The 25,182-nt window shown below is 37.0% G+C and overlaps 1 protein-coding gene across 1 annotated transcript; it reads right to left on the bottom strand.

Annotated features, from left to right (window-relative positions):
• Nucleotides 1–495: 495 nt before the first annotated feature.
• SLC5A7 (solute carrier family 5 member 7) lies at nucleotides 496–25,182 on the bottom strand. Its single transcript, XM_059407867.1, has 8 exons — nucleotides 25,005–25,182; nucleotides 19,422–19,535; nucleotides 18,482–18,637; nucleotides 13,364–13,512; nucleotides 10,049–10,192; nucleotides 6,124–6,277; nucleotides 2,192–2,409; nucleotides 496–1,156 (listed from the first exon to the last, which is right to left on the bottom strand). Exons 1-8 carry the CDS (start codon nucleotides 25,180–25,182, stop codon nucleotides 530–532), a joined length of 1,740 nt encoding a protein of 579 aa, XP_059263850.1. The 3' UTR covers nucleotides 496–529.

The raw sequence follows: 25,182 nt of genomic DNA, 5'->3' as shown, positions 1-25,182 counted from the left end.
TGTTCTAGTTAAGAACGTGAAAGAAGGAATTAATCATCACATCAGGACAATCAGTGGTTAATTTGTTGCACCATTCATTGGAGTGATGGCAAGTTCCTCTCCTGACTTCACTGTGACAATAAACTAGACCCACTAGTGCATTAGCAGACAGGGTCTTGATCAAGTCCACCTAGATTCCTTGGTTCTTTCTTATATACTTTTTTTTTTTCAGAATAAAGATAAATACTCTGTTTGGCCCTGTGTTCTTTGAGGGGGGCTTAATTCAATTTTGAATACTTAAGAAAACTAACTAGAGTCAGAATCAAGTGAGGATGAGAAATATTGATGAGAAAGCAAGCTGTTGCTTTTACAGATGCTTCCTTCTCGCTTGGCTTGCATTTGTGCAATTGCACTTCTATATGGATTTTTGTCCTCCTGAATGCTGTTCACTTTTAAAGTATATTTTTTATATGCTGCAACCCATCCCTCCCGGACTAGCCTTCCGTGGTACTCAGTTTGTGAAAGCAGTATTTAATTTGGATGGGGGTTGTTACGCATTATCTTCAGTCCCAGACCCCTCTGGGCTGGAGTCGATGTCAACGAAGGCCTCCTTATTGGTAAACGTGGAGCTGAGAGTTAGGCTTTGTCGGGGCTTCACAGGGGCAAGTTCATCCAATTTAATATTTTCATTTTTGACCAGAATTGTCTTATCCATGTTTTCTTCACTGTGCCTTGCGACAACAGCATCAAACACATCTAATTTGGGAGGCAAGCTTCCACTTTCAAATAGGTATTTGGCTAGATAGGAGATGCAAATGTTGGATAAGAACGAGGTAATCATGGCGAGGGTTTTAAATGGGAATCTCTGATTGTATATGCCATTCTTATCAGAGTAGTAGCCAGGGTAAAAGATCAAGGGCTGAAGGTACAGATATGGCTCCCCTCCGGTGATTCTCAAGAAAAGGCCAGACACGTAACCCGCCACAGCCCCGTACGTGTTGGTTCCCTTAACGAAGAGCACACAGAGCAGCTGGGGGAAGATGATGATGTAAACGAGGTCTGAGCTGAGGTACCAGAGCCCGTACACGGTCTTCGTGAGTAAGGCCATGGCTGTGGCGGACGCTCCAAATACAAACACCGTGATTCGCATGACCCAGATGATTTCCTTGTCTGATGCCTGCAAGAAATTGCCACAGTGACAGCTTTTCACACAGTGCATTGGTTCATTTAGGTGAAGAGTGAGATGCCTCTCTGTGCTTTAAAACTGGTCTAAACAGTTGCCCTGGTTCATATAGTTCAATGTGGGCAAAATCAGCCTAATCCACAGCAGAGGAAGTAAGCCATCTAGGTGGGCCTTTGGGAGGGGTTTCTGTGTGCCATGTGCAGAAGCACGGGCAGCTACATGTTTCCCTGAATGTGCGTGGAAGAGGGGTGTGAGCTACTGTGCCATCATAGGGAAATAATAATGCAAGAAAGGTCTTCACATAACGGAGTTTACATATTAAGGAATAATTCCTAGGTGGCTGTGAGGAGGCACAGCTCACTCTTGCTTGCTGTGTCCTGGGAGTCCCACCATCTTTAAGTCTAGCCACCTTAAAAACAAGTGGGACCATTTTGTTCACTATGACCTAGAAAAACTAAAAAACTAGAGAAAGAAAAAGCCTTAGTGAAGGAGGAAGTTGAATAGGTTTATTGGCTCCTCAGTGACACAACAGTGCTGTTCTGTACCGACTTGATTCAGTCAGGCCAATCACAGCGAGGGCAGTTTTCTTATCAATGTAGACTTGGGAGTTCAACTGCACAAATGCCCACCAAATAACTTGCTCACTATGTTCTGCTTCAAGTTCTTTTTTTTTTTTTATCATACTTGATTAAACTCAAAGTTTTTTGATACTTTAGGTTTCATGACTCTTTCATTAGAAAGACAAGCAATGTAAATTACAGCAATATGAATGTACCTCTCAAAAAATACTCGTGTTGATATGTTCCTTTCCATATGAACATGAATGATAACATGCATTAAAAATGTTTATGTACAGCTTAAATAAAATTCAGCATTATTTAACCTTGTGTGCTTAATCAAACTAGGGTCTGATTTTAATATAGGTTATTACTATATATATAATACTACAGACACAATAAATATAAAGGTGACAACAACAACAACAGCAACAACAACAATAATGTTATGTCTGAAAAAAAACATTCTTACATTTTGTCTGAATGAAAGCTGGTAGATGTTCCGGGCAAACATGGAACTTGCTGACAAGATGGAAGAATCTGCTGAGGACATAACAGCAGCAGAAACTGCACCAAGACCAAAGAAAGAAATGTACACAGGGCAGAGGTACTTCAGAACAATTGGTAAAATCATGTCCGCTTCATTGTTGTCTTTGGGATCTAGAGGCCCATATGAAGTCTGGTTCCAGTCTGTTGAACAGAAAAAAACAAATATAAAAACAACCAAAGAAATATATATTCTTTATCCATCTGGGGGTCATCCTATCTACCAAGAGCTTTTGAAATTTAGAATGTATTAATAAGTCTAATTAGAGGAGAAGTCTATAATTAGGTCTAGAAATCTAACTAGGTATGTTGGTCTAAGTGGGTGGGAAGTCCATTGTCTTATATATAATCTTGGCTTCTAATGGGTTTGGGTACACTTAGCCTTATTCATAAGACCTGTTATCTATCTATCTGTTTATCTATCTGTCATCTATCTAATCATCTATCAATCATCATCTATCATCTACCTGCCTATCTATCTTTCAATCATCAGTTTTCTATCTATTTATCTACCTAGTTATTACCTATTTCTCTTCTGTAATTATGACATAAAATTGTACAGAATCACAGAACACAAATGTTATAAGACAAAAGCATGGAGTATTTCTTCAACCAGTTGGAGATGTGAGAGGACACTCAGTGATCCAGTCCTCGGTCACACATGCATTAATGTTTAGGCAATAGTGGAGATATTCTCACCCATCCTCTTCCTGTCTATAAACTTGGTTTTGGAGCACCCTCAGCATTATTTTTCCCTCAACTAAATTCCTTCTTGCATTGGATTCCACAACAGGGGGCATGGTAGATAAAGGAAAGTCCTTGTTTATTGAGTAGAAAGTGCAAGTATGAGACTGCACTTCAGAAGGATTTTGGAATCTGTGTAAAGGGACACAAAACATAAAAGATAGAAAAAGTCTCAAGGAAACAGGAGGGCATGGGCACCAGAGATGCCCAGACAACAGTTTGCAGCGCATCTCTAAGTCTGTGGGCCCGGCTGTTAAAAACAATGTTAAAAGCAAGTTTGACATTGGGAGGATGAGAGAGAAATGGGCAGAAAATGGAAAGTGCTTGATTTTATTTTATTTTTTATTTTTTTTTAAAGATTTTATTTATTTATTCGACAGAGAGAGATTACAAGTAGGCAGAGAGGCAGGCAAAGAGAGGGCGGGGGGGAGGCAGGCTCCCCGCTGAGCAGAGAGCCCGATGCGGAACTCGATCCCAGGACCCTGAGATCATGACCTGAGCCGAAGGCAGCAGCTTAACCTACTGAGCCACCCAGGCGTCCCTAGTGCTTGATTTTAATAAAGCAAGAAGAAGAAAGAAGAATCATCACTGGATTCATTCAGTGGTTCACAAGCCTTAATGAACATTGGGATCTCTCAGGCATGCCTTTACAATGCAGAATATCCTGAAAGATTCTGATAGCATAGGTCTGAATGATGATATGATTTGCCAAGTCTGGGAAGTCACTAATTATAGTTAGTGCAATATATTAACCTTTGGAGTAAAATTTTATTACAGAGTGTTACCAGTTTATTTTATCTCACAAAATAACAATGTGAAGCTGATTTAGAAATTACATACATAAACTGTGCAACCACTACATTTTTATAAAATAAATAATATATATGTGCCTGATAATGTTTTTTAAAACCACAAAGCCAAAGTAAACAACATGTAGTTTCTTCAAATATATGAAAGGTTTTTTGAAAAAAAATAAAATAAGAAAATGTGCTTTCAAGTTTTTAAGCTTGAAACTTAGAAATTATACCTGATATTGATACTACAAGGAAAATAAGACACTGTATTTTTTGTTTAAGAAAGTTTATGTCTTTTTATTGTAATTGAAGGTGTTGCATGATCAATTAAACACTATCAGCATTATTTTCCAAAATTTTTCATTATTCTTTTAAATGCAGCCAAAACCCCGAGTGTTTTGACTTATACAAACCTATCCATTACCAGTCGAAGACTCACCAACATTAATATTATTCTTTTTCAACAGAATCTGAGATGAACCACTAGTAAAATAAGGTATAAGATTATTTACATTTTATGATGAGTTGGTCTGCTGAACTCTACAATTCATAGAAGAAATTACATCTTCAAACTGACTTTTTAGCTAGTGAAATTCTGCATTGTGCTAATCAATCTGTTTTTTTCTTATTAAGTAGAAAATGGCCATTAAGATTTTATTGTAAAGGGTACAAAAATATCTTGTGCACCATGCATGATAGAGAAAATCATGGTGAAAACAAACAAAAAAAATAAGTTTATCTTTGAATATATAGTTCTTTTTTTATTGTGTTATATTTTTCACCATATAGTACATTATTAATTTTTGATGTAGTGTTCCATGCTTCATTGTTTGGGTATAACACCCAGTACTGTTTACTCATACTATTGTGTACTGAAAAATACAATGTAATCTTTAAATGTACATTAATATTGCTCCTTTTTTATTTGCTGAACTTTGATGGTATAATTCCAGGAGCAAATAAGAGTAGTTTCCCTTGGATCTTACCACTTTTTTCTTCCTCCATTTTCTACTATGGTTGTTCAAAGCTATACTTTGTTGAAGCCAATTTTATACATTCATTGAGACTATTATGGTGCCAGAAATAACAACCAAGAATGTGTGCTCAATCCAAGAAAAAAACAGAGTTCACATTCGTTTTTTTCTGTCTGTTGTCCTACAACACACACACACACACGCACACGCACACACACAGAGGCACACCCACACACAGACAGAAGTCAGATCTGTTTTCTGATTGTGACATAAGTGCTATCTTTTGCTCTAAGACACACAATGACCTTTGTCAGTCATCTTTTTAAGTGTTTGCTTATGTCACGAAGGAACAATTGGAATGGAAAATAAACACATGACCCATGACTGCTCTTGTAAATGTTACATAATCCAGTAAGTAGCTCTATTAATTGAAAATCAAAATAGCGGTGAGTTTATCACCCTGTAACATCTCTACAAAACACAGTGGAGTGAGGGGTAAACTTCTTTAGTTTGTTTTAATGATATCTACCTACAGGAATTCTTTGAATTTGGGTTACTGTGATGTATTTTCATGAATGCTCATGGAAGTTATATAGCATAAGATATGTAAGTGTCAGGAATAATTAACAATTTCAATTAAATTAAGGTTGATATTTTAAAAATGTTTTAGATAGAGGCTAACTAGGAGATAAGCATCTTACGATGCTCTTTTTACCAAATTTGAATAAATTATTCTCTAAGTCTCAGTGCCTTAATTTTACCTTTACCTGCACACTTATTGGTTTATTTCTCCAAGAAAGAAAACTCTTAATTAACAAACAATTACAAATATAAAGCGAAAATCTCAAGTTCAAACTGGTCCTTAGGTGTCATTAAATTTTAAAGCCAGTAGATTTCAAATCAGGTTAAGTTTGACCAACCAAGGGGCTTTAAAAAAAACCCTAGTCTCTGGCTCCACCTTATATTATTAAAATAAAATCCCAGTGGGGTAGGGTAGAAAGAGTTATTTTTTAAAGCATCTTTTCTCCTCCCCAGATGATGTCAATGTGTACTTTTGTTGAGAACCACTGTTGACAGAATTACATATACACAATTGATAAGTATATCAACATGAAGGGGTATGCTCACATATGTTTTACTGGTGGGGAGAGCATTAAAAACTGGAGACACTGAGCTACAATACAATTACTTGAATGCTATAATAAAGGTCTCTATATGAATATGATGAGAAACATTCAACTAAGTGGAGGTAAGAGGATAAGTGGGAGAGGGAGGGGAGCTGGGTGATAATTGGTCATTTCAGTGAAATCTCAGTGGGTCAGTTAGTGGAGTTCCAAGAGAGATACCTGTTGATGCTCCAATGGCCCCAATGAGTATGGCTGGTAGAGCCATCACCAGGCATCCAAAAGCTGCCAGGAAAGACAGCACCTGAGCATAAGTGGCTGAGGATGAAGAGAGGACCCTCTGGAAGTAGGCTTGCCATGGGATTCCACCCAGCATCTGCATGGGAACAAAAGAGACTCAGAATGAATTGGAGCCGAGCAATATGTATTAGGATTTTGAAATAAGATTTTTTAATAGTCACATTCACAATAGTCATATGTATGATTCTTATGTACCATAAATGGTCCTACCTGCCAAACACCTCAATTGCAGTCATGTTGTTGTCCTGTTTTCAACTGTGCAGAATTTCCTGAAGCTTTTTCCTTCATCATTACATAGCCCAATCTTTTCTATTCTTTAATTTACCTACTTCAAACTGCACTACAACTATCCAGAACTCTTCAATTTGTTTTCACCTGGAGGTTTTAACCATCATAATTTTATTTTTAAAAAATTAAGATTCTGAAAGGAGTAACTTTAATTTGAATTAATAAAACCCAATAAATATTTCTGGACCAGGTAGTATGATGGTTTTGAGGGGAATGGTTCTTGCTCTGGAGCTCCCTGTTCACTGGAAGAGTCAATGAAATGCAGCATTTTCCAAATCAGGGTGTGCAGGGTGCTCAAGACAATATAAAGAGCATCAAAGGAAAATTAGAATTTCTATTTATACTCAATTTTACCTCATACTTACATGTTACTTTTTCAATTAAATGATATAACATATTAGTACACTATGTGTAAGTAATTCATAACTACACATACCTACATCAGGAGTATGCTTAAAATTCTTATTGAGGATATACAATCATAAAAGTTTTGTAATGTAATTTGTTGCCTTCTATAAGGATGTATAAATGGGAAGAAAATTGAGAACAATTAATTAATTAGGGTTAACAGAGGCGGGGGACAAGTGGGAGGAAGGACAACTGCATAGTAATCAGGAAAACCTACAGAATTGACCTGGAGTCAGTTCTTAAGCATTGAGAGGGTATCACAAGGTAGAGATGGAGAGAGAAGAAAGCACCTAGCTGAGAATTCAGTGTGAAAAAGGAAGAAAGAAAAAAAGCAATGAAGCAGCGCTGAGACCACTGTTTCTTTAGTTTAATTAAAGGTTAGGGAGTGGTTAAAGAGGAGGCTGGGGAATACCTTCCCTATGATTACAGCCATGTTTCTTTGACTTGCTTAGAGTCAGTGTTCCATAAATACTTATCATATGAATGAGTGAACTGGTGAATGAATTTCCATATTCCAATGTACTGAAGCTGTTTCTTTAATTGCCTGTCTTCTCTCACTGGGCTCTAAATTCTGGGATATATTGTTTATCACTTTCACCTCTGTGCTGAGAGTGCTTGTCATGTATTGATTCCAGGATAATCTCCTCATATAAAAGCTATACATGTTCAAAAGTAAAAAAAAAAAAAAAAAAAAAAAAAAGTAAAAGAAGAAATTCTAAAATTCATAATCCATGCCTCAAGTCTATACTCTTCCAAAACTTTTCCTTTGGTTTGTAACTTGTTAAATCAATATAGATCTTCCTTGACTTATGTTGGTATTATATCTCAATAAACCCATTGTAAACTGAAAAAATCTGAAGTCAAAATCCAAAATGCATTTAATACACCTAAACTATTGAACGCCATAGCTCAACCTAGCCTACATTAACGTGCTTAGAACACTGATATTAGCCTATAGTTTGGCAAGTCATTTAACATAAATGTTAGATACTTTGTAATGAAGTCTTGATTATTTTATTTAATTCATTGAATACTATACCTAAAGTGAATAGCAGCTTGGTGTATGGGTTCAGAATGTTTGTCAGTGTATCTGTTGTTCACCCTCATGGCTGACTGGGAGCTGTGGCTGGCTGCTGGTGCCCAGCACAACGAGAGAGGATCATACCACATACTGCTAGCCCAGGAAAAGACCAAAATTCGAAGTATGGTTTCTACTGAATCCTATCGCCTTCTCACCATTGCAAAGCTGAAAACCTGTTAAGTCAAACCATTACAAGTCAGGACTGTATGAATATCACTAACATTTTCTATGCCAATGAATATTCACCAATAATTTCAATGCCTGTATGAATTGAAACACTCTAATTTTTTTTGCCAAACTCTCTGGACATTTAAGTCATCAGAGCTTTGTAAGTAAGGTAAAATCTGACCTCCAAGGACAAACAGAAGCCCTGATGTGAAAGGTGGAAGATGGATTAGGACAAGTGAGACACAGGTGGGCTGCTACATGGAGACTGTGAAGGGCTACCACAATAGGCCAGGGGAGGACTGCTATCAGCGAGCAGGTTCAAGGTGGGGCTGGGAGATCCTTCAGAGGTATCCAGAGTAGGACTCCACAAGTCATTTATGACAAGTGGAAGTTCAGGGAGACAGTTGGAAGATCAGAGACCCTTGGTGAAACATTTCGAGGCATACTTCTACAGTTCACTCACTCATTCATTCAACATCGACTTTCACTACCACTTATGCTACATTTTGAAGAATGAACAGGACTTGGCCATATAATTTTCTGGGGATGGAAGAAACTTTAGCAGTCATTGGATATAATACATTATTTTGAAGATTAATAAATCTGAGGACTAAAGTGTAGTGTAGGAGAAATGACTTCAGGGTCTTGATGCTTTATTTCAATCCCTCTCAGATAAGGGTGTGATTATCAACAGACTACCTATCTTCCCTGAGTGCCATAATCTCCTCCATATCATCATAAATATACCCTGCCATGCAGATATAATTTCACATACATGTTATATTTAACTCCTTTCTCCATTCAATTCATAATCACCCCACCACTGGAAACAGCCTATTTACATGTTTTCCTGTCTTCTTACCAGAAATTTTTCTTTTTCTTTCTTTCTTTCTTTCTTTTTTTTTTTATTTAAGATTTTATTTATTTATTTAACAGATGGAGATCACAAGTAGGCAGAGAGGCAGGCAGAGAGAGAGGAGGAGGAAGCAGGCTCCCTGCCAAGCGGAGAGCCGGATGTGAGGCTCGATCCCAGGACCCTGGGATCATGACCTGAGCCGAAGGCAGAGGCTTAACCCACCGAGCCACCCAGGCGCCCCTTACCAGGAATTTTTCTACTGGGACAGACACATTGACTTTAAGTGCTGAAATTTAGCAAAGTGCAACAAATACAAAGTAAAATCACAAAATATCGTGAGCCCTTTAAAAAGGAAACAAAAATAATTTCCCCTTCACTTTGATATAAACATTAATCTATTTATTTTGAAATTAAATACAATGTTTTATTTTTGTAAGTAACTCCTCCAGTTAGCAAAATCACAAAATATGGCAGGTTCTTTTGGCTTTCCCCTCTTCTGTCAATCTGTGATCTGCCTTTATTGTTTCTGTGCCCCACGTCTCACTACCAACACCTTCACCCCAAAGTTCTGCATGTTCCTCAGCTGTCTCTGACTTCCCAGCGCTTCTTTGTTGGCATCTTTATTGAATGACACCTCTTTTCCCAACTTCTATGTGCACTAAAGGCCTTTTGACAATAATTTGTTTATCAGTAATTAGGGACTAAATACTTACTCCAAAATACAGATTAAAACTTTCAGATGGCGTGGCCCCAGGTTGGGGAAGTCTCTGGGGGTAGGGCATGCTGTTTCTGACTTACAGCACAACAGAAATATGGATGCACCATACATCACACTATAGACATTCTCCCTTTAAGGCTTCACTTTCTCTCCACTTTGACACTAGTCAGCTGCCACAGTAAGTGGCCCCATCTTCCAACAAGAAGCAGTCAGTGCAGAAAGAGATGTGAGCCAGTAGGTGAAATTTACATACAAGACTTAAATCTTAAAAATGTATTTTATTTTAGGAAAAATGAGATTGCAGTCCTCAGGTAAGGGCATTACTTACCAACAGCAGAAAACTATCAAGCCAAGTGTAGACTTCAAATGATTCAATGGTCCCCAGCCAAGGCTTTTGATACTTGGTATGCATAGCAGTGTACCCAATGTCAGTAACTGCAGAATGTGACAGGGCAAAAGGGACGCTGATCCACTGCAACCAAAGAGGGGTATGACAGAGTTAAGCTACGACTTTTGCCACACATTTTATTTTTTCATAGACCACACAGCTCAGTTTTTCCTTTTGTTCAGACAGAGAAGAACCTGGAATCACGTTCTTTGTGGGACGCCATGAAATTCTGATTTAAAAAGTTAGAGTAATATATTACCTATGCCTGCATTTATTTACACCATGTCTTATCAGTTATAGAAGCAGTCAGCCAACCTTTGGGAAGAAAACATTAAATTTAAGAACATGAAGCATATCGATATATAAACTTTTCATGTTTTCTTTGAATTAGAGAAAGATGTCCGTTTATTAAAATGACAAGGAAAGATCTGATTAAGAATTTGGTGGGAAAGACAAAACTCCAAGGATGAGCCCAGTGCTAATAAAAAATAAGGAACAGAATGGGGAGGCCTTCTATGTGGATCAAGGTAAAGAGGACAACCTATGGGGTGAGCCCTCAGATCTTCTGCATGACAAGGTGTGCTGACATGGGAGTGGCCTAGGGAAATGGGATAGATAAACAAACACATGGCAAGAAATTTGATTTGAAAGCAAAGGGGTTTATATTTTGTTCTGTAGCAACTGGAGGCATTTCTCCTGAGTTGTAAAAAGATTTTAGTAGATTTCATCTGCATTTTAATATCGTAGATGTAAACAGTGAGCTTAGGAGAAGGAGAAATCAGGAAAAATAGTAGGTGCACTAAAATGACCCACATAAAAGCCTTAAGTAGAGCCATCATATTGGAAATGGAAAGACACTGGTATTGAAAAGGGTTCTGAAGGGAGATTGAGCAGCCCTTGGATTATAGCAGGAAGAGATTCAGAGAGAGAAAATGAACAGATGAACTTCAAGTTTACAGTGGTGGGGCTCCAAGGATGGTGATAAGATCAACAGAATTGGAGAATTTGAGAAAAGGAGATAGTTTAAGGTGTGAATTGATTCATTAATTATGTATGCATGTATAGCCTTTTGCAGCTTGGAAAACAAACTAAGCTTGGCCTTTTACTCAGTCAAGTCAATTGTCTCTTAACTAGTAACTAAGACAACTCGATTCCTCACCAGTTTAATCACATTTCGTAGAAGAAAACCACTCTAACATCTGTCCGCACAGGTATTTGTCCCATCACCTTTATGCAGGCATGCTTGATTTATAGTCCCATGTATTTTAAGTTCTGGTCTCATGAAAGGCAATGAGAAATTACATATATCATCAGTAAGTAGCTTCATCTCCTGGCATTGTCTGTCTTTCTTTCTTTCTTTTAAAATTTATTTATTTAACAGAGAGAGAGATCACAAGGCAGCAGAGCAGCAAGAAGAGAGAGAGGGGAAAGCAGGCTCCTTGCTGAGCAGAGAGCCTGATCCTGGGCCTGATCCCAGGACCCTGAGATCGTGACCTGAGCCGAAGGCGGAGGTTTAATCCACTGACCCACCGAGGTGCCTCAGCTACTTTCTTTCTCTTCTAAAAAAAAAATATATTTTATTGATTTATTTGAAAGAGAGATCACAAGTAGGCTGAGAGGCAGGCAGGGGTGGGGGGGAAGCAGGATCCCTGCTGAGCAGAGAACCCAATGCAGCCCTTAATCCCAGGACCCTGAGATCATGACCTGAGCTGAAGGCAGACGCTTAAGTGACTGAGCCACCCAGGTGCCACAGCATTGCATTTCTTAAAATACCAAGTACATCAGCTAAGAGATCTGTCATTGCCAAACCAAACTTGCTTCCAGTGTTCCAAACAGAGATCTATTTCTGGAAGTTTATGATGATGCTAAGGAGAATTCTGAATTTCAGCACTGTCCACTTGCTTCTCACAATTTAAAAATAAGAAAATAGGAGTCATTGAGCAAATTAAATTGACTTGAATTCAACAAAGCTACTAGTGAATGAGATTCCATGACATGCACATAGATGCTAAGGGAAAAAGAGGAAATGTGATCATAGCTAGCATATGTCAGTTTATGGCTAAGCTGTAATTTTAGTTGTAGTCCATTCTTTAAAAAATTTCTTCCCATTATTGAAGATGCTAGAAAATAAAAAAAAATGAATATGAGATTTGACTTCACTTTTCATTTCTGTCTAGTGTAAGCATGAAAATAAAGAGCTTTTCATTCTGAGAAAAAGAAGGAAAAACGAGAAGTCTCAAAAGGTGCTTTAATCATCCATGAGAAGGAAGTCATGATGTGCAGTCTCAGCTTCTCTCCATGGCCTTTCTCCAAGGGCACTGGCCCTACAGGCTGCACAGCTGGGATAACAATCATGTGTATGAACTCACTACAGTGCCCAGCATGGACTGCTCACGCCATTTTTTTGGTTATGTCCTAGATGTTCGATATTGTTATATGTGTAATAATACAGTCTTCACATTTAAGATGTTGAGTTTGCAAAGGCTCATCATTGACTAAAATGTGTTCATAATACACAAAAGCACTTTTAATGTAGTATCAATAATATGTCTCATAATTATGTAGCACTTTTTACTGAATAAAACACACATATATTACATAATCTAGTTTAGGACCTAAAAGCAATACATGATAAATCTTGTTAATGCCTTATATTATTAAACATTTTCTTTGTTTTTAGACCCCCCCAAATAGTAAAGATTAATATTGAAACCCACAGTTTTTTGAATGGGATAATTTCTGTCTTATGAACAGTCTTATGGATCAATTAAAATAATTACAGGGAAAGATTAAGAGACCAATGCAGGGGGCGCCTGGGTGGCTCAGTCAGTTAAGCATCTGCCTTCAGCTCAGGTCATGATCCTTGGGTCCTTGGATTGAGCCCCACATTGGGCTCCTTGCTCAGTGACATTTTAACTCTGAGTAAAATGTGTTGCCTTCAAACTCAAGGAAGGGCACACATAGGTTTCCTTCAAATGTAGGCATGAAGGAAAGGAAGCTCTAGACCTTTCTAAGAATTAAACTGAGAGCATATTTTCTGTCAAAAAAATAAGAAAACGACTACAGTTTTTTGTCCAATTACTTTGCTGATAAATTTGAAATTTCAAATGCTACATGACTTACTATGTGTTAATCATGATAGAAAATAACATTTTTATTAATTTTTGCTGAGTTCATATAAAATGCCACATTACTGTTTAGAAAGAAGAAGGAGAAGAAAGTAAAAGAAGAAAGTCTGTGACTGGCTCCACTTACCAGGCCTATGAAGATGCAAAAAAGCTGAACAACATCGGTGTAGGCCACGGAATAGAGACCACCCACCAGCGTGTACAGAGTGGCGATCAGTGCGGAGACAATGACAGAAGCTTGCACGTTGACATTAATGATCACGCTGATGGTGGCTCCTGAAGAAAGCAGACAAGAGAATTCTGTAGTCAAGGTACTCAAGTGGATTCCACTTTCTGTTCAAGGATATACTGAATGTTCAGGGACAGCAGGTACTTCCCCATGTCATGTGAAATATATTGGATGATAACAGTTAATGTAAGTTTTCATATAAAAATCTTAAAATCTCTATAACTTGCATATCTGTATATATATATATGTGTATATATATATATATACACACACTTAAGTATATAATACACATTATTTAAAAATATCCTTTCTTTCTGAAATTGATGCTTTGGTAACTTGTTCATGTGGGACACCCAAAATCCATGACATGACTTTAAAATTCCATGATATATACTAGCTATATGCAATGTATTTATTCATATCCTCAAAATAAGCACAATCACCCATTTTCCATTTTGCATTAACTCTGACCCCACTAGCTTTTTATTTTTATTCTTTTAAAGATGTATTTATTTATTTATTTGTTTGTTTGTTTATTTATTTGACACTCAGAGATCACAAGTAGGCAGAGAGGCAGGAAGAGAGAGAGGAGGAAGCAGGCTCCCTGCTGAGCAGAGAGCCCGATGCGGGACTCGATCCCACGACCCTGAGATCATGACCCAAGCCGAAGGCAGAGGCTTTAACCCACTAAGCCACCTAGGTGCCCCAAGATGTATTTATTTAATTTTGAGAGAGAAATAGAGAGAGAGCAAACAGGGGAAGGGGCAGAAGGAGAGAATATCTAAGCAGGCTCCCACCGAGCGCAAAGCCCAACTCGAGGCTTGATCTCATGACCCATGAGATCAGGACCTGAGGTGAAACCAAGATTCAGATACTTAACCAACTGAGCCACCCAGGTGCCTCCTTGTTAGCTTTTTTTAGATAACAGATGGTAAAAGGTACCAAGGTTTAAGACAATTTTGTAAAAGAAAATAATAAAATTGTTAAATTTTATTCCAGTCCCACTGCTAGATTTTAACATCATCTTTTTAAGTAATTTTCATTAGCAGAGCTTTTTTTTCTTAGCAGAGTTTTAAATCTGCCTTATAAATAAAATTTATGTTTTTCCTATGTTATGACTTTGCTTATTGTGTTTGTTAGTATCTATATTTCCAGTGAGAATATTAGGGAATGCACAATTGGATCACTATGGTTCCTGGACTTTCAGTTTGGAATTCACTTGCTGGTTTACAAACCCTTTCCCATTGTTCTCAAAGTTATATAGTTTATATGTTATATTACTAACACAGCAATTAAGGAATGTTAACCTACACAGAACAAATATGTGATTTTTAATTGCAATCTTATGTTCTGCTACTGCTACCATCCCTTAATTGCATGCTAACAGTGTATGCAACCTACCAGAGATGAAAATCCATTTTGCGAAGGGGCAAAGAATATATATGATATCAAAGATAACAATATAAATATTTTTCAAGATTTTTTTTCTTAATACTTTGCATTTGGTTAACAAAATTATTTTCTTGAGTAAAGATAATTAATAAAAGGAAAAGTCTGGTAAGGAATTGGAGGATGAAGACAAGGGAATGCAGTCTATTATTTCAATTATTTAGAAGTGACTTTGGATAATTGAGTTATTCCTGTATAGAAACATAACAAGCTTTTTTCCCCCTGCAATTATTTACTTCATGTTGAAACTTTAGTTGCAATTCTTTGCCATTCTTTTGGTCTGGTTTTCTCCTTTAATAACAACATTTCTAAGCCATATCTCATGAATTTTGAAAAGTACAATTATTATCCTGCCTCTTTGGGCTGCTGTTTAATTTTCTACCCATTAGTAAGTCTTACCTTTACTAATGCTACACCTCCAAAAGGTGGCGTGGGAGGCTACATGCTATAGAAGAAAGAGCACTAGACGAGGATCCTAAAGATTTAGATATTGGTAAATACTATCATTTGGTTGCAACTCAGTGGTTTTAAAGAAGTCACCAGCTTTCCTATCACTATAAAGATTGGGATAAATTTTTTTCTCAAAAATATTTTCTAAAGATTCCATCATTTGTAGTGAATAAAATAAGTTTATACTTCCAGATCTGTTATGAAATATTACTTTATTCATGCAACCATAAAAATAAACATACTATAAATAAAGTTATAAATATTCACTGAATTTGAGTTTTGAGAAGTATAAACATACATTTTTTAAGGTTTTATTTATTTATTTATTTTGAGTGCATGAGTTGAGAGAAGAGTGGAAGGAGAGGGAAAGAGAAATCCTAAACAGACCCTGTCCTGAGTGTGCAGCTTGATGCAGGGCTCAATCCCATGTCCCCGAGATCATGACCTGGATTGAAATCAAGCGTCGGATGCTTAACTGACTGAGCCATCCAGGCACTCCTAAATATATATTTTCTTTAAAAAAATATGCATATAGGACCACCTGGGTGGCTCAGTGGGTTAAAGCCTCTGCCTTCAGCTCAGGTTGTGATCTCAGGTCAAAAGATCGAGCCCTGCATCAAGCTCTCTGCTCAGTGGGGAGCCTGCTTCCCCACCCCTGTGCCTGCCTCTCTGCCTACTTGTGATCTCTGTCTCTGTCAAATAAATAAATAAATAAAATCTTTAAAAAATCGCATATAAAGGATGTGCATTTATGCCAAAAAGACAGTTTAAAATTCTCTTCTAAGTTTCAGTGGTGAACTAAGCACATTCACAGGAAGGTGGTAATAGATCTTATATTTGTCTATTCTTAAGCATTCCAAGTTATTTCTAATAAACGCTAATTTTGCATTATGTCCAACTATCATTTTTGAAGAAAATGTTAATCTAAAAATGCACATTCTCTTTACCAGAGCATATATTTCAAGGAATAGCAGCAGTGTTTTTATACATGTTGTTTGAGATGTGTATGCATCTATGTAGAGAAGGAGATATATCTATATCTATATCTATATAGATATAGATAGATATATAGAGATATAGATATATAATATCTATATATCTATATCTCTCTATATATATACATATATATTGTCACACACACAGACATAGACACACACACATATACAAAAATAACTAATTGCAGCAAAGTTTAGAGTTTAGAGTTTAGGTCAAGTTTATATTTCCAAAATACTTTAGAAATATTATTTGGGGCACCTGTGTGGCTCAGTCGGTTGAGTGACTCTTGATTTAGGCTCAGATCATGATCTTAGGGTCCTGAGATTGAGAATTATGGCAGACTCCCTGCTCAGCAGGGAGTCTGCTTCTTTCTCTCTCACCTCTGCCCCTCCCCCTGCTCATGCTCTCTTTCTCTTAAAAACAAAACAAAACAAAACAAAAAAACCCAACCTTTTTAAAAAAGAGAAATATTAGTTTATTAATTCAATTCTCTCCTTAGGGCTCTATAATATAAATTGATCTTTATTCCATGAGAGTGAACATTTTGTATTCTGTTAGCTATTCAGCCTACTCCTTTTAAAATACCTCAGCGGGCAGCTTGTCTTAAAATCAGCATTTTTTAGTGTTGAAACTAATGACAAATAAACTACCCATTGCTTCTTGGCTAATGAGAACAAGGTGGGAAGGGAGGTCTATTTTTACACATAATTTCATTAGGATATAAGTGCAGTTGTAACTGTGGAGTATTATTATATTGCACCAAGAATGTGCAACATTTTCCACTGAGTTACACAGTATTTTATAGTTATCAAACTCTCTTCTTTTCTACATCAAATCATCCCTTCATTTTACAGTTGAAGACCAAGAAGGTAAGATTATATGGGAATCTGAAAAAGAAAGGAGTGAAAGGTAACATAAACAAATATCTGATATTATAGAGGTCAGATCTGATGATAATACTGAAGCCAGTAGACAAGTTTGTGGTCTGGAATATATACTGTAGAAGGACATTCATCTTACTTTTGGTTTTACCACTTGGGGTCTAACTGTAGGCTGAAGCCCTTTATCTTCCTTTGGAAGAAATGATGGGGAGAAACACACACAGATGCCTGGATGTCAAACATGCACATAGTTCACTGAGGAGAGTGGTGGAACTTCCAACCCTGTTGATCTTCAAGAAGGAAATCAATGCTCAGTGAAATGGCTTATATTTCACCTTGATCAAAAGGCAGGTTATTAAGCCTGGCTGAAGATCTCCCAATATCCCACTGAAATCTCTCATTTTCTAAACCTTACATGTGGGCTGAGAATCAGTGAGCCCAGGATGGGCTGTCCCTTAGCATTAATTGGAGTCTAAGTTCATTTTCTAGATCCCTAAACATGTCTACAACTCAGTACTTTAGGATTATATTGAGAAAAGGAGTATCATTGTTTTTCTTCTCTTTTGAAGAAAGAGATAATTTGCTCACTCATTCATTTATTTGTGATAAAATTACAACTATTAACAAGACACAAATCCTGCCTTCAAGAAATTTATAATCCCTTTTGTGAGGTTGGTTTTGGGTGTGATACAGATAAACAGGCACATAGTCACACGAAGTGACAAGTCCAATGAAAAGAGAATTCCACGTGCCTAGGGAAGCCCACAGGAAAGTCATCCAGCAAGGTCAAGATTATGATTCGAGTAAATGAGGTCTAAGAGAAGACTGAAGGACATTTTCTGGTTGGTTAGGCGGAAGTCAAAAAGGCAGAGGGGGAACAAGTCCAAAGTAGAGGGCACCTGGACTTTCACAGTGTTAGAGGCAAGAGAGGAGGTGAAGTCTAGAGTTATGGAAGAAGGAAGGGAGGGATAGTGAGAGGAATCAGAGCCCAAGTCATAAAAAGCTTTATGCACTCACTTAAAAGTTTGGAAAGGATCAGTAAAGAGACTTGAGCAGATTTGCATTTTAGAAGGATGAGTCTGTACTATGTGTAGACTAGAGGAGGAGCCCTGCACAATAAGCACGGAGATGGTTGCATTCATCAAGATGAGGGAGGCTTCAGGTGGCCTGGCCTGTGGCTTAAGTGAGTAAAGTTGGGTATGTGATGTTCCGTTAACCAGAGAAAGGCAGAGGTCCTTACCTAAGGCAGAGAAAATGGCAGCAGCCCAAAACATTTCTCCCATTAGCGCAGGAATAAATAGGAGCCCACCCATGCGTTTTCCATAGATTTGCTGAAATGGGTCTAACATGGTCACATATCCCTTGGAACGCATAGGCTTTGCAAAGAACAAACCACCTAAAATAAATTAAACAAGTGTTTATGAAAAAATAAAAAATTCATAATGTAATAGTATTTGCCAACTTTTTACTATGCTATAATTTCTCAAGGGAAATAATTTTTTTAGAACACTGATATGTGTGGAAGAACGAGTCTGAAATATACTGTGAGTACAGAGCCAAGACATATGTAGCAACCAAACATGCATTTCTTAATACGTTTGTCATTGTACAATGTACATGTACATGTCAATGTACAATGTACATGTCATCCAAAGGAACACTGAATGGTATCCAAGGCATGTAGGTTGAAAAACATGGACCGGTGTGGGACTTACGAAAATGCTTTTGTACCACCAAGCATAGCATTCAGACACTGATTAAGCACACGATCAATGAATGTATTTTAAGTGCAAAAAAAAAAAAAAAAAAAAAAGGAACTCTGTTATATAATATTTTTGACCTTTCCTTAGTGTGGCTACAAAAAGAAATTCAGATATAATTCAAGTTGATTTATTGTTAATGATATCTCTATACTATTTTTGAAAGGAAAAAAATCATATGCTAAGAAATTCACTCTTGCCATAGATCAAAGGATTTAAAAAAAAATATTCCACAATCAAGGGATCAAATAATCTTAAGCATAGTGTTACTGATTTCTGGTAACATCTACTTGAGAGATCTCTGGTAACATTTTCTTTTTCACAATAGTTATTCACAGTTTGACTTGTTATTTCACTTGTTATTTGTACTCCTGTTCTTTATGCTTTACTGGTGGGTCACTAAGGTTTACTTTCACTTACCTAAAATCAGACTAAGAGAATATCCAATTGGTGCCTGAGCCCAAGCCAGACCATAATCTGGTACATAGACTGCTTCAGCTGTCCCATTGATGTAACCTCCTCCGACCCAGGTGGCTGAAATAGAATGAACAGTGAGGGAAAGACGCCACCATACCTATCATACCCTAGACCTGCTCAGTTTAACACTGTCCCCATTAGCCTCCTGTGACTATTGAGCTCCTGAAACATGGCTAGTCTGGTTTGAAATGTTCTGAGTATAAAATACACATTGGATTTCGAAGACTGACTATGCAAAAGTAAATGTAAGCTGCCTCAATATTTTTTTTGTGTTCATTACCTGGTGAAATGAAAACATTTGCAATGTACTGAGTTAAATACATTCTATTATTTACATTTATTCCCCTATTTTTTCATGTTCTTTAAAGTGGTTTGCAGAAAATTTAACATTCTTTTTATGGCTCACATCGTATTTCTCTTGGATAGTGTTGCCCTGGGTGTTTTCTGAGTCCATTTAGTCATCAATACTTTCAAACAATATTGTTATATCCCAAAGTCTGACATTATATTCAAAATATATGAAAATTTCTATTCTCAATAGTAGTACAACTTTTCCCCCCAGCTTCCATAACATGATGTCAAGTTTCTTTATTTTAAGGTCCTTCTATTTTAATCATATTCATCTTCTCACATTGATCACAATTACCTTCCTGGGCGGGGGTAGGGCAGGGTGGAGCAGGGTGGGAATGGAGAAGGGCACGTGTGTGCAGTTATGGATGTATGCGCTTGGTTTTTTTAATTTTATTTTTATTGATAAGACCACTTCTTAAACACCCTGAGTACATAGGATTTTGGCAGATCTGTTCTCCGACATAGCATATTACTTACTTTCTTAAATTGTTAAAGGAGAGAGGACACTTCTACTCCAAGGTGTCCTAAAGTGGGGTTTCCCCTCCCCCTTCCCAAGTACCCAACATACAGTTAGGCATAATTAATAGCATTTAGTATTTAATGTACACTGCATACCTACTTTCATTCTTTGTTTTAATCTGGGTCTTTTAGTAAGATATTTGATATTTCATGAAGCATAATAAGAAATACTATCTTCTTCAGGTATTATTTAATAGAATATCTGTAGCATAATAGTTGAAGGAGGAGGTCAAGGAACCAAAGAAAACACATGTTGGTTAAACAAGGTTGGTCCAAGAAGGATCTATAAACTACCATTTTCAGTGAGAAAGCAATACCACATTTGATTATTCTATTTGAATTTGAGTTTGATAAAGCTAAAGTTAATGGAACACTTAAATCTTTATAGTTTATATCCTTTGAAGAATATTGCCAAAATATTTTAAAGAATCCATTGTAGAATTTGTGTAAGATTATAAGGAACATAGGCTGGCTTACCATATATGAGTCTGAATACTAGGCAGGATCATCCAATTGGGACTAAAACTTGACTCTGAAAAGTTTTCTGACATCTCATAGAATGTAAGTAGAATAAATAATATGTCAAAGACAGGTGTCTCTATTGTGTTCATGCCAAAATTTATCTGACTTTTGATCCAAATACAAAGCAAAGAAGAAAATGTTGTAGGGTTAGTACTATTGTTTAAAAGTTAACATGAAAAGAGCTCCCTGCAAAGGAATTTTAAGCACATTTAAGTGGAAAGTTTATATACAAAACCCTAAAGTGGACAAGTGTGCACTTAGCATCATCCACTCTCATCTGCTTGGGAGCTTTTACATGGGTGTTAACAAATAACAAATGCTATTACTTTTTTTCTCATTCTAATCCTTCTTGAAAATTTAAACAGGCTTTCCCTGTGCAGAAGACATGAACAGACACTTCTCCTAAGAAGACAAACAGATGGCTAACAGACATGAAAAAACGCTCAACATCTCCCAGCATCAGGGAAATACAAATCAAAATGGCAATGAGATACCACCTCACACCAGTCAGAATGGCTCAAATTAACAAGTCTGCAAACGATCAATGTTGGTGAGGATGCGGAGAAAGGGGAACCCTTCTACACTGTTGATGGGAATACAAGCAGTTGCAGCCACTCTAGAAAACAGTATGGAAGTTCCTCAAAAAGTGGAAAATAGAGCTACCCTATGACCCAGCAATTGCACTACTGGGTATTTATCCCAAAGTAGTGATCCGAATGGGTATGTGTTCCCCCATGTTTATTGAAGCAATGTCCACAATAGCCAAACTATGGAAAGAGCCCAGATGTCCACTGACAGATGAACATACAAACATGTGGTGTATATGTACAATGGAATATTACACAGCCATTAAAAATTGAAATCTTGCCATTTGCAATGACTTGGATGGAACTAGAGGGTACTATGCTAAGCAAAAAAAGTCAATCAGAGAAAGATAATTATCATATGATCTTACAGATATGTGGAATTTAAGAAGCAAAACAGAAGATCAAGGGACGAGAACAAAAAAATAAAACAAGATGAAACCAGTGAGGGAGACAAACCATAAGAGACTCTTAATCATAAGAAACAAACTGAGGGTTGCTGGATGGAAGGGGGGTGGAGGGATGGAGTAACTAGGTGAGGGACACTGGGGAGGGTATGTGATGTAGTGAGCACTGGGTATTTATGTAAGACTGATGAATTACAGACTTGTACGTCTGAAACAAATAATACATTATATGTTAATAAAAACATATGATAAGAGTTAGAGAGGAGAAGGGAGTTGGGAGAAATTGGAAGGGAAGGTGAATCATGAGAGACTATGGACTCTGAAAAACAATCTGAGGGGTTTGAAGTGGCGGGGGGGTGGGAGGTCGGGGTAACAGGTGGTGGGTACTATAGAGGGCACGGATTGCACGGAGCACTGGGCGTGGTGCAAAAATAATGAATACTGTTATACTGAAAATAAATTAATTAAAAAATATGATAAAACTAAAAAATTAAAATAAATAAAAATTTAAAAAAATAAAAATAAATAGGGATGCCCCCTCCACTGGGTGTCTAACTGGGACTTGAATAAATGATTCTCACAGGCGCAGAATCAGAATCCTGCCAGGCACCTGGAACTGCTAACAACATGCCAACAATGTTTCATTGCATAAAGTAAGTGGTCTTATGAGCACAAAGCTTATCAGTGATCACTTTTCATTGTGTAGGTCTCCTCTCCCTTGTCCAAAACAAACTCGGTGACTGAATGATTGATTATCAACTTGGTTACTTATCATGTTAAAGTCCTCACATTTTTACCAGTCTTGTCCCTTCTACACCAGAATTTGCTCTGCATGATTGTATATTTCATGTCAGATTCACCAGTGAGAACAAGAATTCTTTCAAACTATATGCATTTTTTAATTTTTTAAACTTTATTCTTTATCAAATATATACAATCAATGAATCTGACCAGGTTTAGGTAATACGGTTCGTATTTTAAATGAATTATGAGACTGACCATGATTCTTTTCAGTCCTGGAAGACTGAATAAAATCTTTAAAAAATGATCTATACCATGACCCATCATATGAGACATCATGATTCAAATTTTTCTATATATTATGAGACTGACCACGATTCTTTTCAGTCCTGAAAGACTGAAAAAAATCTTTAAAAAATGAGCTAGACCATGACCCATCATGTGAAACATCATGATTCAAATTTTTCTATATACCTTAATAGACTGTTACATCATTCTAGATGATAAGAGAACAAATTCTAAAATATTACCTTTATGAACACAGTAGATACAGCATTAAATCAGAGTAATAGAACATTATAAGAATGAAAAAAAATCAGTCATCAAAGACTTTGATATAGAGCAGCTCATTTATTCTTTATATCAGTTTTTTTGAGGGAGATCAACTTTCTTTTTTTTTATTTTGTTTTTCTTCTCATTTTCTTTGTACAGAAAAAACCTGGAGGGAGTACAATCACAATGTTTTAATTCCCTTCCAATGCCAGTATCACATCTGGATCTTTAGGGCAATGAAGAAATGTTTGCGGTATAATAAACAATGAAAATGAAGATGTAAAGTTGTGTACAGTGTTCATCAATAGGTGGATAATAAGAGAAACAACATCTGGAAATGTATACCAACGTTTCAGGAAATGTATATGCTGGTGGTAGTCTTATGGATGAGTCTCACTCTGTTTTTGTACTTATCTAAATGTGCATATTAAATTTCACAGAAAATATTTTGCATGATACAATTTGCTCTATGTATGTGTTTATGTAGAAAAACCGAGAAACAGAGGGTAAAAAAGGTCTTCTTTACATACGATGTGCCTTTATAAAGAAAGGGAATGCAGTCAGCTGGAGGTCTGCCTGTAGCGCAATGTGCAGGAGACTCAGGGCGTGGCTGCCAGAAGACCTGGGTTTGGTGCTGATTCTAGTCCTTGTTAACCACGTAACTCTGTGTCCTTACTTAACCCCAGAGTCCTTTCATGGTACTCAAATATAAAGAATTTCATGAAGATCGTACGAAACCATACATAGTTGACAGAGTTAAACAACATAAAATGTTTATATCTGAAAAATAAAACCTATAGTCCATAAACTACTCTAGAATATGATAAGTTTCAGATGGCCAGCAGTGACGTAGTCTTCACGGATTGCTTTGGTGAACTACTCCATTTACAGATGAATCACCTTAATAGCACATCAGGCCTGAAACTGGGCATCATTTGGATATAATTTCTGATGGGATATTTTCCAATGGGCCCTCAGAGTTCCAGTTAGTGTGAATTAATTTGCTAATGTTTAAAAACCTAATAAGAATCAGAAGTGAAATGTGTATTGTTAGTGAGTATGTATCAAATAATGTTAAAGATATAATTGTAAATTGTTGTTTTTCAGAAATATTTTCTGCAACCAAGAGGAGTATAAAAAAGAAGCAAGTTACCTCTTAAACAGAACCACATTGGGGCATCAGACCCTCAGAACCCAGAGGCGGTTTGAGTGGGGCTGCAGATGCTGGCTGGGGCATTTCTGTTAGGACAAATCCTAGCTTTTCCCCTTTTATATCAAGGTTCTTGGAATTTTTTTTTTTTCCCCAGTGCTGTGGATTCCTAATATGTGATTGTCTTCTCTGAGGGAATTAGTTTACTAAATGGGAGAATTAAGTTTCAAAACAGGGCATCTATCAATTTGGAATTGTGTTGCCCCAACTGATTTATTCAGTTGAAAGCCATCACGAGTTAATGTTCATTGACATCCATCATTTAAGACAACCCAAAGTCACAACTTTGTGCCTGTGTTGGTGAACATGATGAGACGCTGACTTTATCATATAACTTGTAAGACCAAGACACTTTTCTCCACCTCTTTGTTTTTACTCTGTTCCCACCCACCAAACTGTCCAGATAACCCAGATTCCTTTCATTGATATTCTGACCAGTGATTTATTATAAAATCATTTTGTTCAAGTACTACTGAGTTGCAAACATTTTACCTTTGTTTTAAATAAATGTGAAATTATTTTTAGAATATATAAGCAGTGAACAAAAGGAATCCCCAAAGGACAAAGGCTAAGGTCTGCTTTGTCATTCTGAGAAGCCAAGCAGGGGTGGACAGCACGGAGCGGAGGCATCAGAACCTACCTGTCATGGTAAATCCACCCACCAGCAGACCAATGTCTCGGCCACCAACTATGATGGCCTCGCTGCGCTCTTCTGAGCTGCCACTGTTTTTGGTTCTCCAGGCTGCCCATATTCCAACCAGCAATATTAGAAGGTAGAACACGATGATAGCTACCAGTCCTTCCACATGGAAAGTCAT

Source organism: Mustela nigripes, chromosome 7 (genome assembly GCF_022355385.1).
Source record: "Mustela nigripes isolate SB6536 chromosome 7, MUSNIG.SB6536, whole genome shotgun sequence".
Taxonomy (NCBI): domain Eukaryota; kingdom Metazoa; phylum Chordata; class Mammalia; order Carnivora; family Mustelidae; genus Mustela; species Mustela nigripes.
This window is presented reverse-complemented; position numbering and strand designations above follow the sequence as displayed.

Coding starts and splice junctions, on each gene's coding strand:
- SLC5A7 (XM_059407867.1), bottom strand. CDS start 25,182: ATGACTTTCCATGTGGAAGGACTGGTAGCTATCATCGTGTTCTACCTT. Junction 2,410..6,123: donor GGCCATTGGAGCATCAACAG/GTATCTCTCTTG, acceptor TCTGTTCAACAG/ACTGGAACCAGACTTCATAT. Junction 1,157..2,191: donor AGCTTTCATTCAGACAAAAT/GTAAGAATGTTT, acceptor AATTTCTTGCAG/GCATCAGACAAGGAAATCAT.